Source organism: Scyliorhinus torazame, chromosome 15 (assembly GCF_047496885.1).
Source record: "Scyliorhinus torazame isolate Kashiwa2021f chromosome 15, sScyTor2.1, whole genome shotgun sequence".
NCBI classification, from domain to species: domain Eukaryota; kingdom Metazoa; phylum Chordata; class Chondrichthyes; order Carcharhiniformes; family Scyliorhinidae; genus Scyliorhinus; species Scyliorhinus torazame.
Window position 1 is genome coordinate 119,635,216 of NC_092721.1, and position 17,995 is coordinate 119,653,210.

General features: G+C 50.4%; 1 protein-coding gene across 1 annotated transcript in view; it reads left to right on the top strand.

Annotated features, from left to right (window-relative positions):
* The window catches only part of LOC140391778 (transmembrane protein 182-like), a 131,244-nt gene that overhangs the window by 53,222 nt on the left and 60,027 nt on the right, over positions 1-17,995 (top strand). The window contains exons 3-4 of the mRNA XM_072476642.1: positions 5,252-5,404; positions 16,817-16,913. Of these exons, the coding sequence (XP_072332743.1) occupies positions 5,252-5,404; positions 16,817-16,913 (250 nt within the window). The remainder of the gene's footprint in view (positions 1-5,251; positions 5,405-16,816; positions 16,914-17,995) is intronic.

Below are 17,995 nucleotides of genomic sequence, written 5' to 3' on the forward strand. Positions count from 1 at the left end.
GGTCCCTCCCTCCCTGTCGTCCCCCCCCCCCCCCCCCTGCATTCCCCCTCCCTGCCGCTCTGTCTCCCCCCATCCTGGGCCAGATTCTCCCTCTTTGCTGAGAGGTGCGACGCGCCCTTCTTACTGCCTGTCTTCCCGTGCTAGCCCTCCCTCCTAGTACAGTGGCTCCCTTCCCAGGGCTGGACTAGCCCTTTGTCTGTGCCCTCTGGCTGCCTGTTTTTCCTCTCCACCCCCTCACCTGCTTTCCCTGTCCTCGCTCTCTCCTGTACCCGGTCTTTCTGCTCTGAACGAGTCAGTGCAGTCCCGCGCAAACACGTAGCCAAGACTATATGTCTCTGATTCTATCTCTGTCTTTTAACGGTCCTCCTCCGCCACGACTTCATCGCTGCCGTGCCTGTTCTTGGTCCAGGCCGTTAGTCCGTACAAAGTCATTTGCTGCTGTTAGGGTGCTGATGTAATATTCTTTGCTCTGGTACATGACCCAGATTCTGGCCGGCAACAGCATGTTGAATCGCACCCCACTCTTGCAGAGCGCCTACTTTGCCTTGTTAAATACGGCCCTTTTCTTTGCCAGGTCTGCCCCAATGTTCTGATAGACCTGGATTCTTTGATCCTTCCCATGTGCTTGCCTTAGTTTGCCTGGCCCACTGCAGGATCCTTTCCCGATCCTGGTATTGGTATGGCTTCGCTCTCGGCTGCTCCCCTGCCTTGGGCTTCGGTCTGAGTGACCTGTGTGCCCTGTCCACTTTAGTGATGAGGCTTCTGGGACACCAACTGGTGCGCACCGCACAGCCGTACCTGGACAGCAGGTGGAGGTAGGAGCAGCCGAGGGGCCGGATGGTCGGAGGGCAGCCCAGCCCCTGCAACCAGCTGCCGCCCAGACAGTTCCCGGGTTCCTGGACCAACCAGACCCACCCATACACCCGATGCAGTTAGACACCCAGGGACTAGACAACGGGATGCAGGCCGGCTTCCAGCAGCAGCAGACGCAGGTGGTGGAGTCCATCCGCATTCAGGAGCAGGGAGTGGTGCCGGTCATGGCTGCCACCCAGGCCGACACTGCACACGTGGTGTCCGCTGTGGAGGCAATGGGGGCAACGGTGCCGGCTATGGGTCAGGTTATGCAAGGCGTGGGGCTTCATGTGCAAGCGTCATCCGTGGCCCAGGAGAGGGATGCCCTCTCACAAGCAGCCATGTGCCATAGTCAGCTGGACATTTCAGCCACGCTCCGCAGTGTGGCCTAGTCTCAGCAGGCCATCGCTGAGAGCATCGGCGGTCTCGCCCAGGCGATGGCTCAGTCTCAGCAGGCCATCGCTGAGAGCGGCCATCGCACAAGCCCAGAGGGAGATGGCGCAATCCCAGACAGGGATGGGCCACTCCCTGAGCTCCATCGCTGCTGAAGTAAGGACCTTGGACGATACCACAGCGGGCCTCTAGGGCTGGCAGCGGCAGGTGTCGGTGGTGCCTCAGGGCTTGTCTCTGCTCGCACCCCCGTCCCATAGAGAGGCCCGGGGGCCACCGGGCACTCCGAGGGAGGAGGAGGGGGCTGGGGCCCGTGCCGGTGACTGCTGCAGGGGAGGTCCCGGAACACCACAGCACCTTGGACTCCCCCCGTTCTGTCCCTGGTACATCCGGTGGGCAGAACAGGGTGGCACCATTCCATCCAGGATGCCCGAGGGTCAGCCTGGCCTATCCAAGCTGGGCCGCCCAGGAAACGAGCGCCAACAGGGAGCCAAGTCGCAGGGCAGGGGTCTCAGCAGTCCGCCTCCACTCCTGCTGTACCGTCTGGGGAGTCACAGAGACGTAGTGGTAGGGCCCGTAAGGCCAGGAAGTTAGGCACCTAGTAGGTAGGCATGGGTGCAGGGCACAGTTTAGTTATAGGACGTTCACGCCCCCCCGCTCCCAGCGATTCGACAGGACAATGTGATGGAGTGTCCAACACGCATACTGGGACCACCCAGGTGGAGGGTGTAACTGTGACCATGAATCAGACATTGTCTAACGATTTGGAGCTGACAGCCCATCGTAGAGCGGGTTGTCATCATCCTCCATGCCATGGACCACACCCGCTTCCACTAGCAACCGTGTGAGCCCAGCCCGTTGTGCCGCAGGTGGATGTGTAATGGAGGGGTGTGGTGCATGAGGTTGTGTGGGAGGTAAGATTGGTAGGTGGTGGGGGGGGAGGTGCGTCTCATGGGTGTTGTTAGAGGTGGGCACGGTGAGGTGGTGCCGTACAGTGGGGTCAGTGTCCATGCTCAGTGAGCCCCTACCACCTAGTTGGTGAAACGTGCGGCGATCAACGCCTCCCGTGCTCGCTGGCCAAGCTGGTGGCATTGTGCAGCCTCCTGTCCATATCCAGCCCCCATGTCACGTCAAATGCCCCCCCCCTCCCCATAACGATGTCGGACCGGCGTCACACGGAATACCGTTGGGAACGGGGATTCTTCAAACCGGCGCAGGCAGAGAGAATCCCGCCCAGAATCTCTGTGGGTAGATTTGAGATATCGCAAAGGTAAAAAGACCCTGATGGGAGTTATGTACAGGCCCCCTAGCAGTAGTCAGGATGTGGGGCAGAAAATAAACCAGGAGATAGAAAAGGCATGTAAAAAAGGCAATATTACAATAATCATGGGGGTCTTCAATATGCAGGTGGACTGGGAAAATCAGGTTGGTAGTGGATCCCAAGGAAAGGAATTTATGGAATGTCTAAGAGACAGCTTGTGGAGCAGCGTGTGATAGAGCTTAATAGGGAACAGCCAATTCTGGATTTGGTGATGTATAATGAGGCAGACCTGGGGCGAAATTATCCGGAAACGGCGCGATGTCCGCCGACTGGCGCCCAAAACGGCGCAAATCAGACGGGCATCGCGCCGCCCCAAAGGTGCGGAATGCTCCGCATCTTTGGGGGCCGAGCCCCAACCTTGAGGGGCTAGGTCGGCGCCGGACGAATTTCCGCCCCGCCAGCTGGCGGAAAAGGCCTTTGGTGCCCTGCCAGCTGGCGCGGAAATGACATCTCCGGGCGGCGCATGCGCGGGAGCGTCAGCGACGCTGACGGCATTCCCGCGCATGCGCAGTGGAGGGAGTCTCTTCCGTCTCCGCCATGCTGGAGACCGTGGCGGAGGCGGAAGGGAAAGAGTGCCCCCATGGCACAGGCCCGCTCGCGGATCGGTGGGCCCCGATCGCGGGCCAGGCTGCCGTGGGGGCACCCCCCGGGGCCAGATCGCCCCCCCCAGGACCCCGGAGCCCGCCCGCGCCGCCTTGTCCCGCCGGTAAGGTAGGTAGTTTAATTTACGCCGGCGGGACAGGCATTTTAGCGGCAGGACTTCGGCCCATTCGGGCCAGAGAATCGAGCGTGGGGGCCCGCCAACCGGTGCGGCGCGATTCCCGCCCCCGCCGAATATCCGGTGCCGGAGACTTCGGCAACCGGCAGGGACGGGATTCACGCTAGCCCCCAGCGATTCTCCGACCCGGCGGGGGGTCGGAGCATCTCGCCCCAGATTAGGGAACTTAAGGTGAAGGAACCCTTCGGGAGCAGTGACCACAATATAATAGAATTTACCCTGCAGTTTGAGAGCGAGAAGCTGCAATCAGATGTAACGATATTACAATTAAATAAGGGTAACCACAAAGTCATGAGGCAGGAGCTGGCCAGACTTGATTGGAAAAAGAGCCAAGCAGGGATAACAGTGGAACAGCAATGGCAGGAGTCTTTGGGGGTTATTCGGGAGGCACAACAGAAATTCATCCTAAGGAGGAGGAAACATGCTAAGGGGAGGCCAAGGCATCCATGGCTGATGAGGGAAGTCAAGGACAGCATAAAAGCTAAAGAAAAAGCAAACAAGTGGCGAGGATTAGTGGGAAGCCAGAGGATTGGGAAGCGTTTAAAAGTGAGTAGAGGACAACTAAAAAAGCAATAAGGGGGGAGTAGATGAAGTATGAGTGCAAGCTAGCTAGTAATATAAAGGAAGATAGGAAATGTTTTTTTCAATATATAAAAGGTAAGAGAGAGGCAAAAATAGACATTGGACCACTGGAAAATGTGGCTGGAGAAGTAATAATAGGAAAAAAAGAAATGGCAGACAAACTGAATAGTTACTTTGCATCAGTCTTCACGGTGGAAGAAACCAGTGGGGTGCCAAAGCTCCAGGAGAACCAGGGGGCAGAGGTGAGTGCAGTGACCATCACTAAGGAGAAGGTTCTGGGGAAACTGAAAGGTCTGAAGGTGGATAAATCACCTGGTCTGGATGGACTACACCACAGGGTTCTAAAAGAGATTGCTCAGGAGATTGTGGAGGCATTGGTGGTGATATTTCAGGAATCACTGGAGGCAGGAAGGGTCCCAGAGGACTGAAAAGTGGCTAATGTAACACTTGTTTAAGAAGGGAGGGAGGCAGCAGACGGGAAAGTATAGGCCGGTTAGCCTGACTTTGGTCATTGGTAAGATTTTAGAGTCCATTATTAAAGATGAGATCGCGGAGTACTTGGAAGTGCATGATAAAATAGGACTGAGTCAGCACGGCTTCGTCAAGGGGAGGTCATGTCTTACAAATCTGTTCGAGTTCTTTGAGGAAGTAACAAGGAAGTTAGACAAAGGAGAACCAATGGACGTTTTCCAGAAGGCTTTTGACAAGGTGCCGCATAGGAGACTATTAAATAAGTAAAGAGCCAATGGTGTTAAGGGTAAGATCCTGGCATGGATAGAGGATTGGCTGACTGGCAGAAGGCAGAGAGTGGGGATAAAGGGGTCTTTTTCAGGATGGCAGCCGGTGACTAGTGTTGTGTCTCAGGGGTCTGTGCTGGGACCACAACTTTTCACAATATGCATCAACGATTTGGATGAAGGAACTGAAGGCACTGCCATTCATTCCTCATGCTTCCTCTTAGCCTTCTTTATTCCATCCTTAGCTCCTCTCTCCATTTGAGAAACTCTTTCTGATTTCTATTGGTATTATTATTCCGGCATACATCATATGCCTCTTTTTATTCCTTCTTTTATCTGGAAATACAACCTAGGGCTTTGTTTGTGTCTTTATTTTGGCCTTGCCAGTCTGTGGCACAACCTTTAATGTTGTACTTGCATTCTGACCTTTGTTTCTCTACCCCATCTACACTTGCAATTTCCAAGTAATACATGATCTCTCTATTCTTCCTACAAAAATATATTTTCCTCACGCTTTTCTGTATTGAATTTAATTTTTCAAGTATTTGCTGATTCTGCAACTTTATATTGTCCTCTTGTAATTTGTTGCAGTGCTCCAATTCAACTGCTCCAAATCGGGAACACTTCAATGGGAAAGGGATTTCAACTGGAGTGAATCAACCAGTTGTCCCAAAACAGCGACAAGCTCAAAGAAGCGAAGCTCAAGAAAGAGAACCATTCAACTGGGATTTAATCTTATTTGTGGTGAGTCCTACAACTGAACTATTTAAAATTACTTTATCTTACTTAACCTATTAATTTACTCACCGCTGATGTCCGTAATTTACCTTGTGTTGAGGTTGTTGGGACATGTGCATGAATGTCCCAGTTAGCAGCTCCCTTCCCTCACAACTATACATCCATACTTGTGAGCATGTACCTGGTCTGCTTGTTGCTCAAAAGCATTGGCACAACTGAAATCAAGTGGAAAGAGGAACTAAGACCACATCCTATGGTACCTGGACTTCATTATCAAGTTACTGCTCACAGGCAATATGATACTGCACAATTGTATTTAGTTAAATTCTGAAATCTCATTAGTTGTGGGAAAACTTCTGGAAACAATTATTCAGGATGGAATTAATAGTCACATAGAAAATATGGATTAACTAGGAAGAGGCAACATCGTTTTCTAAAGGGGAAATCATGTTTAGCAAATTTGCTGCCGTTTTTGAGGAGGCAACAGAAAGGGTTGATGAGAGTAATACTGTTGGCGTTTCATAAGACATTTGATACAGTGCCACACAACAGATTTGTGGATTGATTAGGAAGAGCCAGCGCAATTTGGAAAATTATTGAGGTAAGGAAGAAAAAGTGTGCTTTTGACGGGTATCAGGAAGGAAATATAGTTGAGAACCAAGAGAAATACAAAAGGTTCAGAGTTGGAGTACAGGGGATCGTTTCAAAGCTTGTGGATGACACAAGACCTGGAAGTAATGTAAACTGTGAAGAGGACAGTGTACAACTTCAAAAGGACATGGATAAGTTGATGAAGTGGGCAGATAGTTGGCAGATAAAGTTCATTGCAAAGAAGTGTGAAGTGATGCATTTTGGTAGGAAGAACCTGGAGAGATACTTTAAAATAAGTCGTAAAATTCTTAGAGAGTGCAGGGGCTGAGAGACTTGGGTGTAAATGTGCACAGATCATTGGAGGTAGCAAGGCAGATGGAGAGAGCAATTAAAAAAGCATATAGTATTCTTGGCTTTATTAATAGGGGCATAGAAAGAAAGGAAAGAAGGTCAAGTTCCTTGAGAACCCTTTTTGAAAGTCTGTAATCTGGATCAGCTTCATTCATGACCTCTCTGGGTGACCTCCACAGCCTTCCGCTATAACTGCTCTATGGATATGTGAAGAAAAACAGACTGGTGAAGACAAATGTAGGTCCCTTACAGTGAAAATCAGGTGAATTCATAATGGGTCTCCCTCTCTCTCTCATAATTCCTCCAACTCCATGAGCTCTTATTTTGTATATTAACCTTACATGTGGCATTTTATCGAGAACCTTTTGCAAATAAAGTTCTCCTTTATTTACCCCACTAGCTAGATTTTCCTTTTGCGATACCACATTGACTTTGTCTGATCATACTATGATTTTATAAGTGTTAAGATTTCCTACATAATGGATTTCAGCATTTTCCAATGAGTATGTCAGGCTAACTGGCCTGTAGTTCCCTGTTTTATCTCTGCCTCCTTTCTGGAATAGCAGCTTCAAATCTGTTGGGACCATTTAGAATCTAGAAATTTTGCAAAGTCATAATGAGTGCACCCACTGTCTTTGCGGCTACCCCTATTAAAACCATCAAGTCATGGGTATTTGTTAGATGTGTTCAACAGGTTTCTACAATACTTGTTCTCTGCTGACATTAATTACCTTAATTTTCTGACATTCAGCTTCTCAGTTACCCTGAACATAGAACATTACAGCGCAGTACAGGCCCTTCGGCCCTCGATGTTGGGCCAACCTGTGAAACCACTCTAAAGCCCATCTACACTATTCCCTTATTGTCCATATGTCTATCCAATGACCATTTGAATGCCCTTAGTGTTGCAGGCAGGGCATTCCACGCCCTTACTACTCTCTGAGTAAAGAACCTACCTCTGACATCTGTCATATCTATCTCCCCTCAATTTAAAGCTATGTCCCCTTGTGCCAGACATCACCACCCGAAGAAGAAGGCTCTCACTGTCCACCCTATCCAATCTTCTGATCATTTTGTTTGCTTCAATTAAGTCACCTCTTAACCTTCTCTCTAACGAAAACAGCCTAAAGTCCCTCAGCCTTCACTCATAAGATCTTCCCTCCATACCAGGCAACATTCTGGTAAATCTCCTCTGCACCCTTTCCAATGCTTCCACATCCTTTCTGTAATGCGGCGGCCAGAATTGCACGCAATACTCCAAATGCGGCCGCACCAGAGTTTTGTACAGCTGCAACATGACCACATGGCTCCGAAGCTCAATCCCTCTGCCAATAAAAGCTAACACACCGTAAGCCTTCTTTTCAACCCTAACTTGTAACATCCGTCCGCACTGTCCACAACTCCACCGACTTTAGTGTCATCTGCAAATTTACTCACCCATCCTTCTACGCCCTCCTCCAGGTCATTTATAAAAATGACAAACAGCAGTGGCCCCAAAACAGATCCTTGTGGTACGCCATTTGTAACTGGACTCCAGTCTGAACACTTCCCATCAACCACCACCCTTTGTCTTCTTCCAGTTAGCCAATTTCTGATCCAAACTGCTAAATCACCCTGAATCCCATGCCTCCGTATTTTCTGCAGTAGCCTACCATGGGGAAACTTATCAAACGCTTTACTGAAATCCATATACACCACATCAACTGCTTACCCTCATCCACCTGTTTGGTCACCTTCTCAATGAACTCAATAAGGTTTGTGAGGCACGACCTACCCTTCACAAAACCGTGTTGACTATCTCTAATCAAATTATTCCTTTCCAGATGGTTATACATCCTATCGCTTATAAGCCTTTCCAAGATTTTGCCCACAACAGAAGTAAGGCTCACTGGTCTATAGTTACCGCGGTTGTCTCTACTCCCCTTCTTGAACAAGGGGACAACATTTGTTATCCTCCAGTCTTCTGGCACTATTCCTGTAGACAAAGATGACATAAAGATCAAAGCCAAAGGCTCAGCAATCTCTTCCCTAGCTTCCCAGAGAATCCTAGGGTAAATCCCATCTGGCCCAGGTGACTTATCTATTTTCACACTTTCCAGAATTGCTAACACCTCCTCCTTATGAACCTCAAGCCCTTCTAGTCTAGTAGCCTGAATCTCAGTATTCTCCTCGACAACATTGTCTTTTTCCTGTGTGAGTACTGACGAAAACTATTCATTTAGCACCTCTCCTATCTCCTCGGACTCCAAGCACAACTTCCCACTACTGTCCTTGACTGGCCCTACTCTTACCCTAGTCATTTGTCTATTCCTGACATAGCTATAGAAAGCTTTAGGGTTATCCTTGATCCTACCTGCCAGAGACTTCTCATGTCCCCTCCTGGCTCTTCTTAGCTCGCTCTTTAGGTCCTTCCTAGCTAACTTTTAACTCTCGAGTGCCCTAACTGAACCTTCATGTCTCATCTTTACATAAGCCTCCTTCTTCCTCTTGACAAGTGTTTCGACTGCTTTAGTAAACCACGATTCCCTTGCTCGACCACTTCCTCCCTGCCTGACAGGTACATACTTATCAAGGACACGCAGTAGCTGTACCTTGAACAAGCTCCACATTTCCATTGTGCCCATCCCCTGCAGTTTTCCTCTCCATCCGATGCATCCTAAGTTTTGCCTCATCGCATCATAATTGCCTTTCCCCCAGATATAACTCTTGCCCTGCGGTATATACCTATCTCTTTCCGTCACTAAAGTAAACGTAATCGAATTGTGGTCACTATCACCAAAGTGCTCACCTACCTACAAATCTAACACCTGTCCTGTTTCATTAACCAGTAACAAATCCAATATGGCCTCGCCTCTCGTTGGCCTATCTACATACTGTGTCAGAAAACCCTCCTGCACACATTGGACAAAAAAGGACCCACCTAAAGTACTCGAACTATAGCGTTTCCAGTCAATATTTGGAAAGTTAAAGTCCCCCATAACAACTACCCTGTTGCTTTCGCTCCTATCCAGAATCATCTTTGCAATCCTTTCTTCTACATCTCTGGAACTTTTCAGAGGCCTAAAGAAAACCCCTAACAGGGTGACCTCTCCTTTCCTGTTTCTAACCTCAGCCCATACTACCTCAGTAGACGAGTCCTCATTAAAATGTCCTTTCTGCCACCGTAATACTGTCCTTGACTAACAATGCTACACCTCCCCCTCTTTTACCACCTTCCCTGCGCTTGCTGAAATATCTAAGCCCCGGCACATGCAACAACCATTCCTGTCCCTGCTCTATCCATGTCTCTGAAATGGCCACAACATCGAAGTCCCAGGTACCACCCCATGCCGCAAGTTCACCCACCTTATTCCGGATGCTCCTGGCATTGAAGAAGACACACTTTAAACCACCTTCCTGCCTGCCGGTACACTCCTGCAACTTTGAAACCTTACTCATGACCTCACTACTCTCAACCTCCTGTATACTGGAGCTACAATTCAGGTTCCCAAGCCACTGCTGAACTAGTTTAAACCCTCCAGAAGAGCATTAGCAAATTTCCCCCACAGGATATTGGTACCCCTCTGGTCCAGGTGTAGACGATCCCGTTTGTAGAGGTCCCACCGACCCCAGAATGAGCCCCAATTATCCAGAAATCTGAAACCCTCCCTCCTGCACCATCCCTGTAGCCCCGTGTTCAACTCCTCTCTCTCCCTATTCCTCGTCTCGCTATCACGTGGCACGGGAAACAACCCAGAGATAATAACTCTGTTTGTCCTAGATCTAAGTTTCCACCCTAGCTCCCTGAATTCTCTGCAGCGGGGAAAAGAGAAGACATGTTAGCAAGATGATTATTCCCTTGACCATCCAGATCCAACAGGCTACATGGTGCTGCACTTCAGCTCCACCCTCCACAAAACCAACACCCACCCCTCAGCCGTTGCCCCGATATGTTGCCTTCCCCACTGCACCCTTGTCCCCAGCATTGAGTGGCACCGGGTAGCCTCTATCCTCACCACCTGTTCCTATCAACAGGGATACCGGTGGCTGCCGCAACCCGTGTCAGCAATAGGCTCTGCAGCCCTCTCCTGTCTCCCCAGTAGGGTCTACTGTGGGTGTCCTCATTAGGTGGGCCGTGTATTATCCTGCCAGCAGGGTGGCACCTGTTTGATGGTGGAGAGGGTCACCCTGTGCCACCAATCGCCTCCATGCTTTAAAGGCTTGTGTGTGGGTAGGTCCTACAGGTGGGGATGAGGCAGGAAGTGTGCGTCTGCTGGGAGCATAGATGCAGTGTAATGTAGGTCCTGGGTGTGACACATGGGTTTTGACAACCTGTCCGGAAGAAGGCTGGATGGGGGCAGGTGTACAGGGGGCTGGCAGGGCATGGAGACAGTTAGTGGTCCTGCAGAGTGGGTTAGCTAATAGTGTCACTGGTGAGGCCTCTGCCCTGAGAGGCTCCGGATCAAGACAGGGGTCTGTCCAGTCGTTGGGGTGACAGGCCACTTGCCAGACCCCGCCAGGACACAGTCCATGGCAGAGAACAGGGATTACCTGCCCGAGGGTGCGCCGTAGTCCAGAGAGGCGCGTGTCCCAAACTGAGGACTTCTATCCCTTGTAATTCCTGCATGCCCTGCTCTTCACTTTCCCATGACAGGGTGATATCCACAGCCCATTTGAGGCCCAACTATGGCTCATCGAGCAACTTCCGCTGGGTCGCCATTTTACTGCAGACCAATCTATCCCACAATATCTCAGAGAGGGTGGCACCATATTCGCAGAATTCTGCAAACTTCCTGAGACACACCAGGAAGTACAGCCAGGAATGCTTGCTATCTAACTGGCCATAGCTGCTTTTGCGGATGTACAGAGGCTGGAGGCACAGGGCATGCTCAGGGAGGACCCTGAACAAGAGAAGAGCAGGGACCAGCCAGTGTGGTTTCAGTGCCAGCCATCCAGCAGACCGGGAAGCAGTGCGAAGGAGGCACGTGTATACTGTCAGTGCCTGTCCTTCGAGGAGATGCCAGCCCGCCAAAGACTTTGGCTAACCAAGGAGACCTGCGCCACTTGTGCCAGATGGTGGCACATCTGGTGGAGGAAACCTGCTCCCAGTGGCCGTCAAGGTGACAGGTGCCCTTAATATTTATGCCTGAGTCTTTCCAGGGTGCCGGGTCCAGTCAGGACCTATCTGGGATCTCTCAGATATCCGTCCACAGGTGCATCCGCGCAGTGACAGATACCATGTGTGCCCGGGCAGCGGACTATATAAATTTCAATCTGGACCACGCCCACCAGGCTGCTCGGGCAACAGGATTTGCCCCGACCGCTGGCATTCCCCAGCTCCAGGGGATGATCGATGGCAATCATGTTCCCCTACGAGCACAGGCTCATCAGGGGGTGCCCTTCATCAATCAGACGAACCTCCATTCCACTCCACTTGGGGCAGGTTTAGCACTGGGCTAAATAGCTGGCTTTTAAAGCAGACCAAGGCAGACCAGCAGCACGGTTCAATTCCCGTTCCAGCCTCCCCAAACAGGCGCCGGTATGTGGCGACTAGGGGCTTTTCACAGTAACTTCATTTGAAGCCTACTTGTGACAATAAGTGATTTTCATTTTTTCAGTTTCATAAGGAAGACAGTGCGATTGGAAAGGACACAGGTAGTAGCAACCGTAGGATGGTCCATCCGCCCACTGCTGGCCAGGGCTGGCCGCCCGCCCCGGTCCTGCACCCTGGCGAGTCCATATGGAATTCTAAGTGCGTCTAAGAAAGCTTGCAGAATTCTGCAAATATGTTGCCGCCCTCTCTGAGATGTTGCGGGATAGATTGGTCTGTCCGCGGATGATTATCTGCAGTTGAACTGCGTTTCATCGCATGTTCACCCTACGGCATGCCAAGGCTTTTTTGTGCTCCCCATATTCCTACGTGCTACTGCCTAAGTTAGAGGCAGAGCTCGAAGGCTTGGGGCTCATCCAGCTGGTGAAGTTCGCGGATTAGGCAGCACCGGACAACCCCAAAATTAAGCCAGTGGCACGGTTCATCTCTGAATCAGTCATAAATTGATGGGGAATAGAGCCTCCAAGATGGACTGGTATCCAATGCCACGGATTGAGGACCTGTGTGCCAAGTTGGCCAAGGGTCACTCATTCACCAAACTCAAAATGAGCCACGCGTTCCTCCAGTTGGTGCTGAACCCAGAGTCTGGTCAGTACATGACACTGAACACACACAGGAGGTTGTATGGGCCTATGAGGTGCCTTTGGAGTATCATCAGCCTGTGCCATTTTCCAGTGCCTGATGGAGAATACTCTATGTAGGTTGCCACGTGTGGAGTCTGCCTGAACGACGTCATGGTCATGGGAAATTTGAACAGGTCCACCTATATTTTTATGTATTTATTTATTTTTTGTTCATTCATGGGAGGGGCAATAATTGCCTTGAGGGGACAATTGTGTGGGTCTGGGGTTCTGGAGTCACATGTAGGCCAGATCAGGTAAGGATGGCAGATTTCCTTCCCTCAATGACATTAGTGAACCACATGTTTTTTTTAAAATGGCAATCGACAATGGTTTCATGGTCATCATTAGACTTTTAATTCCACATTTTTATTGAATAAAAATGTCACCATCTGCAGTGGCGGGATTTGAATCTGGGTCCCCACAGCATTACACTGGGTCTCTGGTTAACTAATCTAGTGACAGTACCACTATGCCACCGCCTCCCCGGTATATAACCTATGCCAGGTGCTCCACCGCTTTGCAGAGTCCTGGATTCGCCTCCACAGAGAGAAGTGCATTTTCCATGCCTGAGAAGTGACCTACTTGGGTTTTTCATGCCCGAGTGGTGATCTACCTGGGCTATCGAGTGGACCGGGAGGGCATCCATATGATCAAAGATAAAGTGTGGGCCATCTGGCAGGTCCCCGGGCCGGGAGGCATGCCAGAGCTCTGTTCAACCCTAGGGCTGGTAAATTGTTAAGGGAAATTCATCCCGGGCCTTGCGACGATGTTGCCCCCCCTGCACAATTTTCTCAAAAAAAAAAACAGGAGTGGGTGTGGGGGGCGCCCGCAGGAGTTGGCATTTGCTGAGGTAAAAAGGTAGATTACTTCTTCTCAGCTGCTGACCCACTTTGACCCCACAAAACTGCTCTTGGTCACCTGCGACACCTCACCATGTGCCATCGGCGCAATGCTCTCTCATTGGATGGGCGACAGCAAGGAACATCCGACTGCTTTCATAGATTATCATAGAATTTACAGTGCAGAAGGAGACCATATGGCCCATCGAGTCTGCACCGGCTCTTGGAAAGAGCACCCTACCCAAGGTCAACACCTCCACCCCACCCCCACAACCCAGTAACCCCACCCAACACTAAGGGCAATTTTGGACACTAAGGGCAATTTATCATGGCCAATCCTCCTAACCTGCACATTTTTGGACTGTGGGAGGAAACCGGAGCACCGGGAGGAAACCCACGCACACACGGGGAGGATGTGCAGACTCCGCACAGACAGTGACCCAAGCCGGAATCGAAGCTGGGACCCTGGAGCTGTGAAGCAATTGTGCTAACCACTGTGCTACCGAGATATTGTGGGATAGATTGGTCTGCAGTAAAGTGGCGACCCAGCGGAAGTTGCTCGATGAGCCATAGTTGGGCCTCAAATGGGCTGTGGATATCACCCTGTCATGGGAAAGTGAAGAGCAGGGCATACAGGAATTACAAGGGATAGAAGTCCTCAGTTTGGGACACGCGCCTCTCTGGACTACGGCACACCCTCGGGCAGGTAATCCCTGTTCTCTGCCATGGACTGTGGCCTGGCGGGGTCTGGCGATGTAATTTGTTTTTTTACAAATTTAGAGTACCCAGGGCCGGGATTCGAAGCTGGGTCCTCAGCGCCATAGTCCCAGTGCTAACCACTGTGCCACATGCCGCCCTGCCATTTCATCTTAATAATGGACTCTAAATTCTTACCAATGACTTAAGCCAGGCTAATCGGCCTATAATTTCCCGTCTTCTGTCTCCCTTCTGCCTCCCTCCTTTCTCGTACACTTGTACGAGGAACATTAATCAGTATGATGCTTCTGGGCTTTCTGTTCTGCGATACGGGCCGACCAGCAATCCCATTTCCCAACCCGACAAACATGTCTCTCATCACACGCCTCCCAACTGAGCCACCCTGCCCACACATACCCGGCAGCAAGCCCAGCGCCCCAGGCCCATTGCATGTGACCAAAGATAGCTGCTCACCTCCTTAGGTACCACCCGCCAGTTTTATGTTTTTCAATAGGAGTACTAATCGGCGCCACTGTGACCACTTGCTGGGGTGGCCGATGAATCACGAGAAGCGATTGGAAATGGGGGGCTCCCGTTAATTGTATGGCAATAGGACTTAAGTGGTGATAATTGGTTTCTTGCCACAGTACGACTGAATCCCGATTTTGCCTATGGGATTGGGCCAGTCGCATCGCAAATGGTTTGGCACCCAGCGCGGTTCTCGTTATTCACCGGCCTCGTTGCACTTGAGTGAGAGCACATCGAGGTCGGGAAAACACGCCCTTAGTCACTTAGTTAAAGGCCCACCTCTTCCGCGCCTCCCACCCTTCACCTCCCTGCCCCCAACTTCCCAGAGGCCTCTACTTACCTGCCCTACACCTACACCCTGCATACACCCCCTCCACCCTACTTTCATGGGCATGGCCCCACTCAGACCCTGACCCTTGGCAGTACCACTTTGGCACATGGCCATCCTGGCAGTGCTCCTTCGGGCTTGCAGTGCCACCCGAGCACCTTGGCAGTGCAAGGGTGGTAGTGCCAAGGTGCCTGTGTTCTAGTGGGAGGGCCAGGGGGCCACCCTGCACTGTCTCTGACCACCAAGAGGCCTTTGATGGCCTGGGAGACCCCTTGGGTGCCGTTCCGCCTGGTCCACTTTTGTGTGGTCGAATACTGAATGGCCCCTGGCTGGAGCCTATCCCGGGAGGCCAGTAGATCCTGGGTGAGCTCACTGACGTCGATTTAAAATCAACTTAAGCGAAAGCGACTTGGTCACGCCAATTATGGGTGGGATCCTGATCTACCCAGATCTTGCGAGGCGTAGTGGCTAGAGGGCAGCGAGTGTGAGGCTTCTCCCGACATCTACCAGCCACGCCGCGCTTCTGTTCGAGCGCAACACGGCAGGTAGATTGTGCTCCTAATCTGAACATTTCCAGTATTCTCTGTTTTTTTTGTTACAATTTTCAAGTATCTGCAGTATTATATGTTTGTAGGAACAGGATAATCCTTTTTTTTAAATTTTAGAATACCCAATTATTTTATTTTCCAATTAATGGGCAATTTAGCGTGGCCAATCCACCTACCTTGCACATCTTTGGGTTGTGGGGGTGAAACCCATGCAGACACAGGGAGAATGTGCAAACTCCACTCGGACAGTGACCCGGGTTCGGGATTCGAACCCGGGTCCTCAGCGCTGTAGTCCTAGTGCTAACCACTGCGCCACATCCCGCCCCAGAACAGGATAATCCTAACAGTGAAAGTGAGGAAGCCTGGTGCTTCATATGATTAATCTACACTCTCTGGCTCTCAGGATTTTGGAATGATATCTTTCAAAGCAGTGACTGGTCTCAAACTATATTCCTGTCCTGACAGTTTTCTATTTCCTGTTATTTGGCATATTGTTCTGAATCCAGTTGGAAGTTCAAAGAAGAACTGGAGTGATGCCCAAATGTCCACTCTGGATTGTAGTTTGCGAATAATATATGTTCATCGTGCAATTGAGTTTACTTTGGAGTATTTGGAGTTTTTAGACAGCACTGTAGTCTAACGGCTCCCAGCCCACATGACGGAGTTCTCGGGGGCTGTCCCCTACTCCCAACATTCATCGCCAGCCTCCCCCACCCCACCTTCCCCCCCCCGCCAAGTTTGCTCTCTCCCCCCTGCCCACCACACATACATGCACCCCTGCCATGGGGATCCCACTAGCATCCAGCCCTAGCACTGTCCCCAGCACAGTTTGGCACTGCCAGGTGTGCCAACCTGGAAGTGCCAATCTAGCAGTGCCAACTTGGAAGTGCCAACCTGTGACAGGGGCTATACTTACCCCTGGAGGGCTCCCCTCAACTGCCTCACGCATGGCCAAACCTGTTTTAAATGATGCTGTCATGACATCACGCCCACTCAATATTCCATCGGGGGGAGATGTGGAGAGTATGTTTGCTAATGACAAGCAAATGTGTTAAAATGAGGCTCCTGGGCTCCTGTGCACGATTCGCATTACTCCACCCGAGTGGGAGTAAAAATCCCAAAACCTAATCATGCCAGAGAGAGTCGCGTTTTTCGATTCTCTCTGGATTTTTAGTGCCACTGAATTTCTCACTGGCTAGAGTCAGAGCTCAAAATTGTCCCCAATTAATAAAATAATTAATATATATTGTAATTATCTTGCTGAATTTAAGTTGTATATGTGCAAACTAATAAAGTCTTTTTTTTGTTTTGGTTGGTTTTACAGAGGCAGTTGAGTGTGACTTATCACCATGAGGGTTTCTTCTGGAGATGCTGGTTCACAGACAAATGGGTCGAAGATTCAATCACAAAATTTATTTTTAGTGAGTGATAACTTGCTTGTTATATCTCTTCCAGTTGTTAAGGGTATAACTATGCGATCAAAGGTGTACCATGTCAACTTCTGTATTACCATTTGCATGATGTCATTTCACCTGTTGGTTGAGCTCATGACATTTACTTATTGGGGCAGCATGGTAGCACAGAGGTTATCACTGCTGCTTGACAGCACCAGGGTCCCAGGTTCGATTCCCAGATTGGGTCACTGTCTCTGTGGAGTCTGCACGTTCTCCCAGTGTCTGCATGGGTTTCCTCCGATTGCTCCGGTTTCCTCCCACAAGTGCTGAAAGACTTGCTGTTAGGTAATTTGGACATTCTGAATTCTCCCTCTGTGTACCCGAACAGGCATCGGAATGTGGCGACTAGGGGCTTTTCCCAGTAACTTCATTGCAGTTTAATGTAAGCCTGCGTGTGACAATAAAGATTATTATTATTGCATTTCCCCAGTATATAAGATATGAAGTGCTGGGAGCAGCACAGAGGCAGTATCTCAGGTAAGAGCAGGTAAAACGTTGTTGGGCAAGATTCTCGGGACCCATTTGTCGGGGGCGAAAATCCTGTCATGGCCATCATGGCGTGAGGGCCATAATGGGATTTTCACCCACGTTGAGATCTCAGTTTGAGATCCTCCCCACCCCTCACCTAGACATATCCAGTTCATGCCCAGAAAGGGCTTGAACCTGATTCCCATAAAATTCACTACATTTAAATATTATTCTATGGGTAAACGCCATTGCTTCCAGGGGTGTTGAATGATCCTCCCCACCAGCATGATGTCACGCAGATGGGAATCACTACTGGTTTCCAAACATGGAAACCAGTTGTGATGATCATGCCGGGGCGCAGAGGTGACTATATTGCTCGGGTAGTGAGGGACATGTCAGTGCAAATCTGGGTGTCGGCAGATTGGCACTGTCGGGGGGCAGTGCCAGGTTGAGACCAGGAATGGGACTTCCAAAAAACCCCTTGGGGGGGAGGGGGATCCATTATTTGGAGAGATGGCAATGTGGGTGGGGAGGATGTGGTTATGTCTGTCTGGCAGCAAGGGGCAGCCCCGATGCCGGCA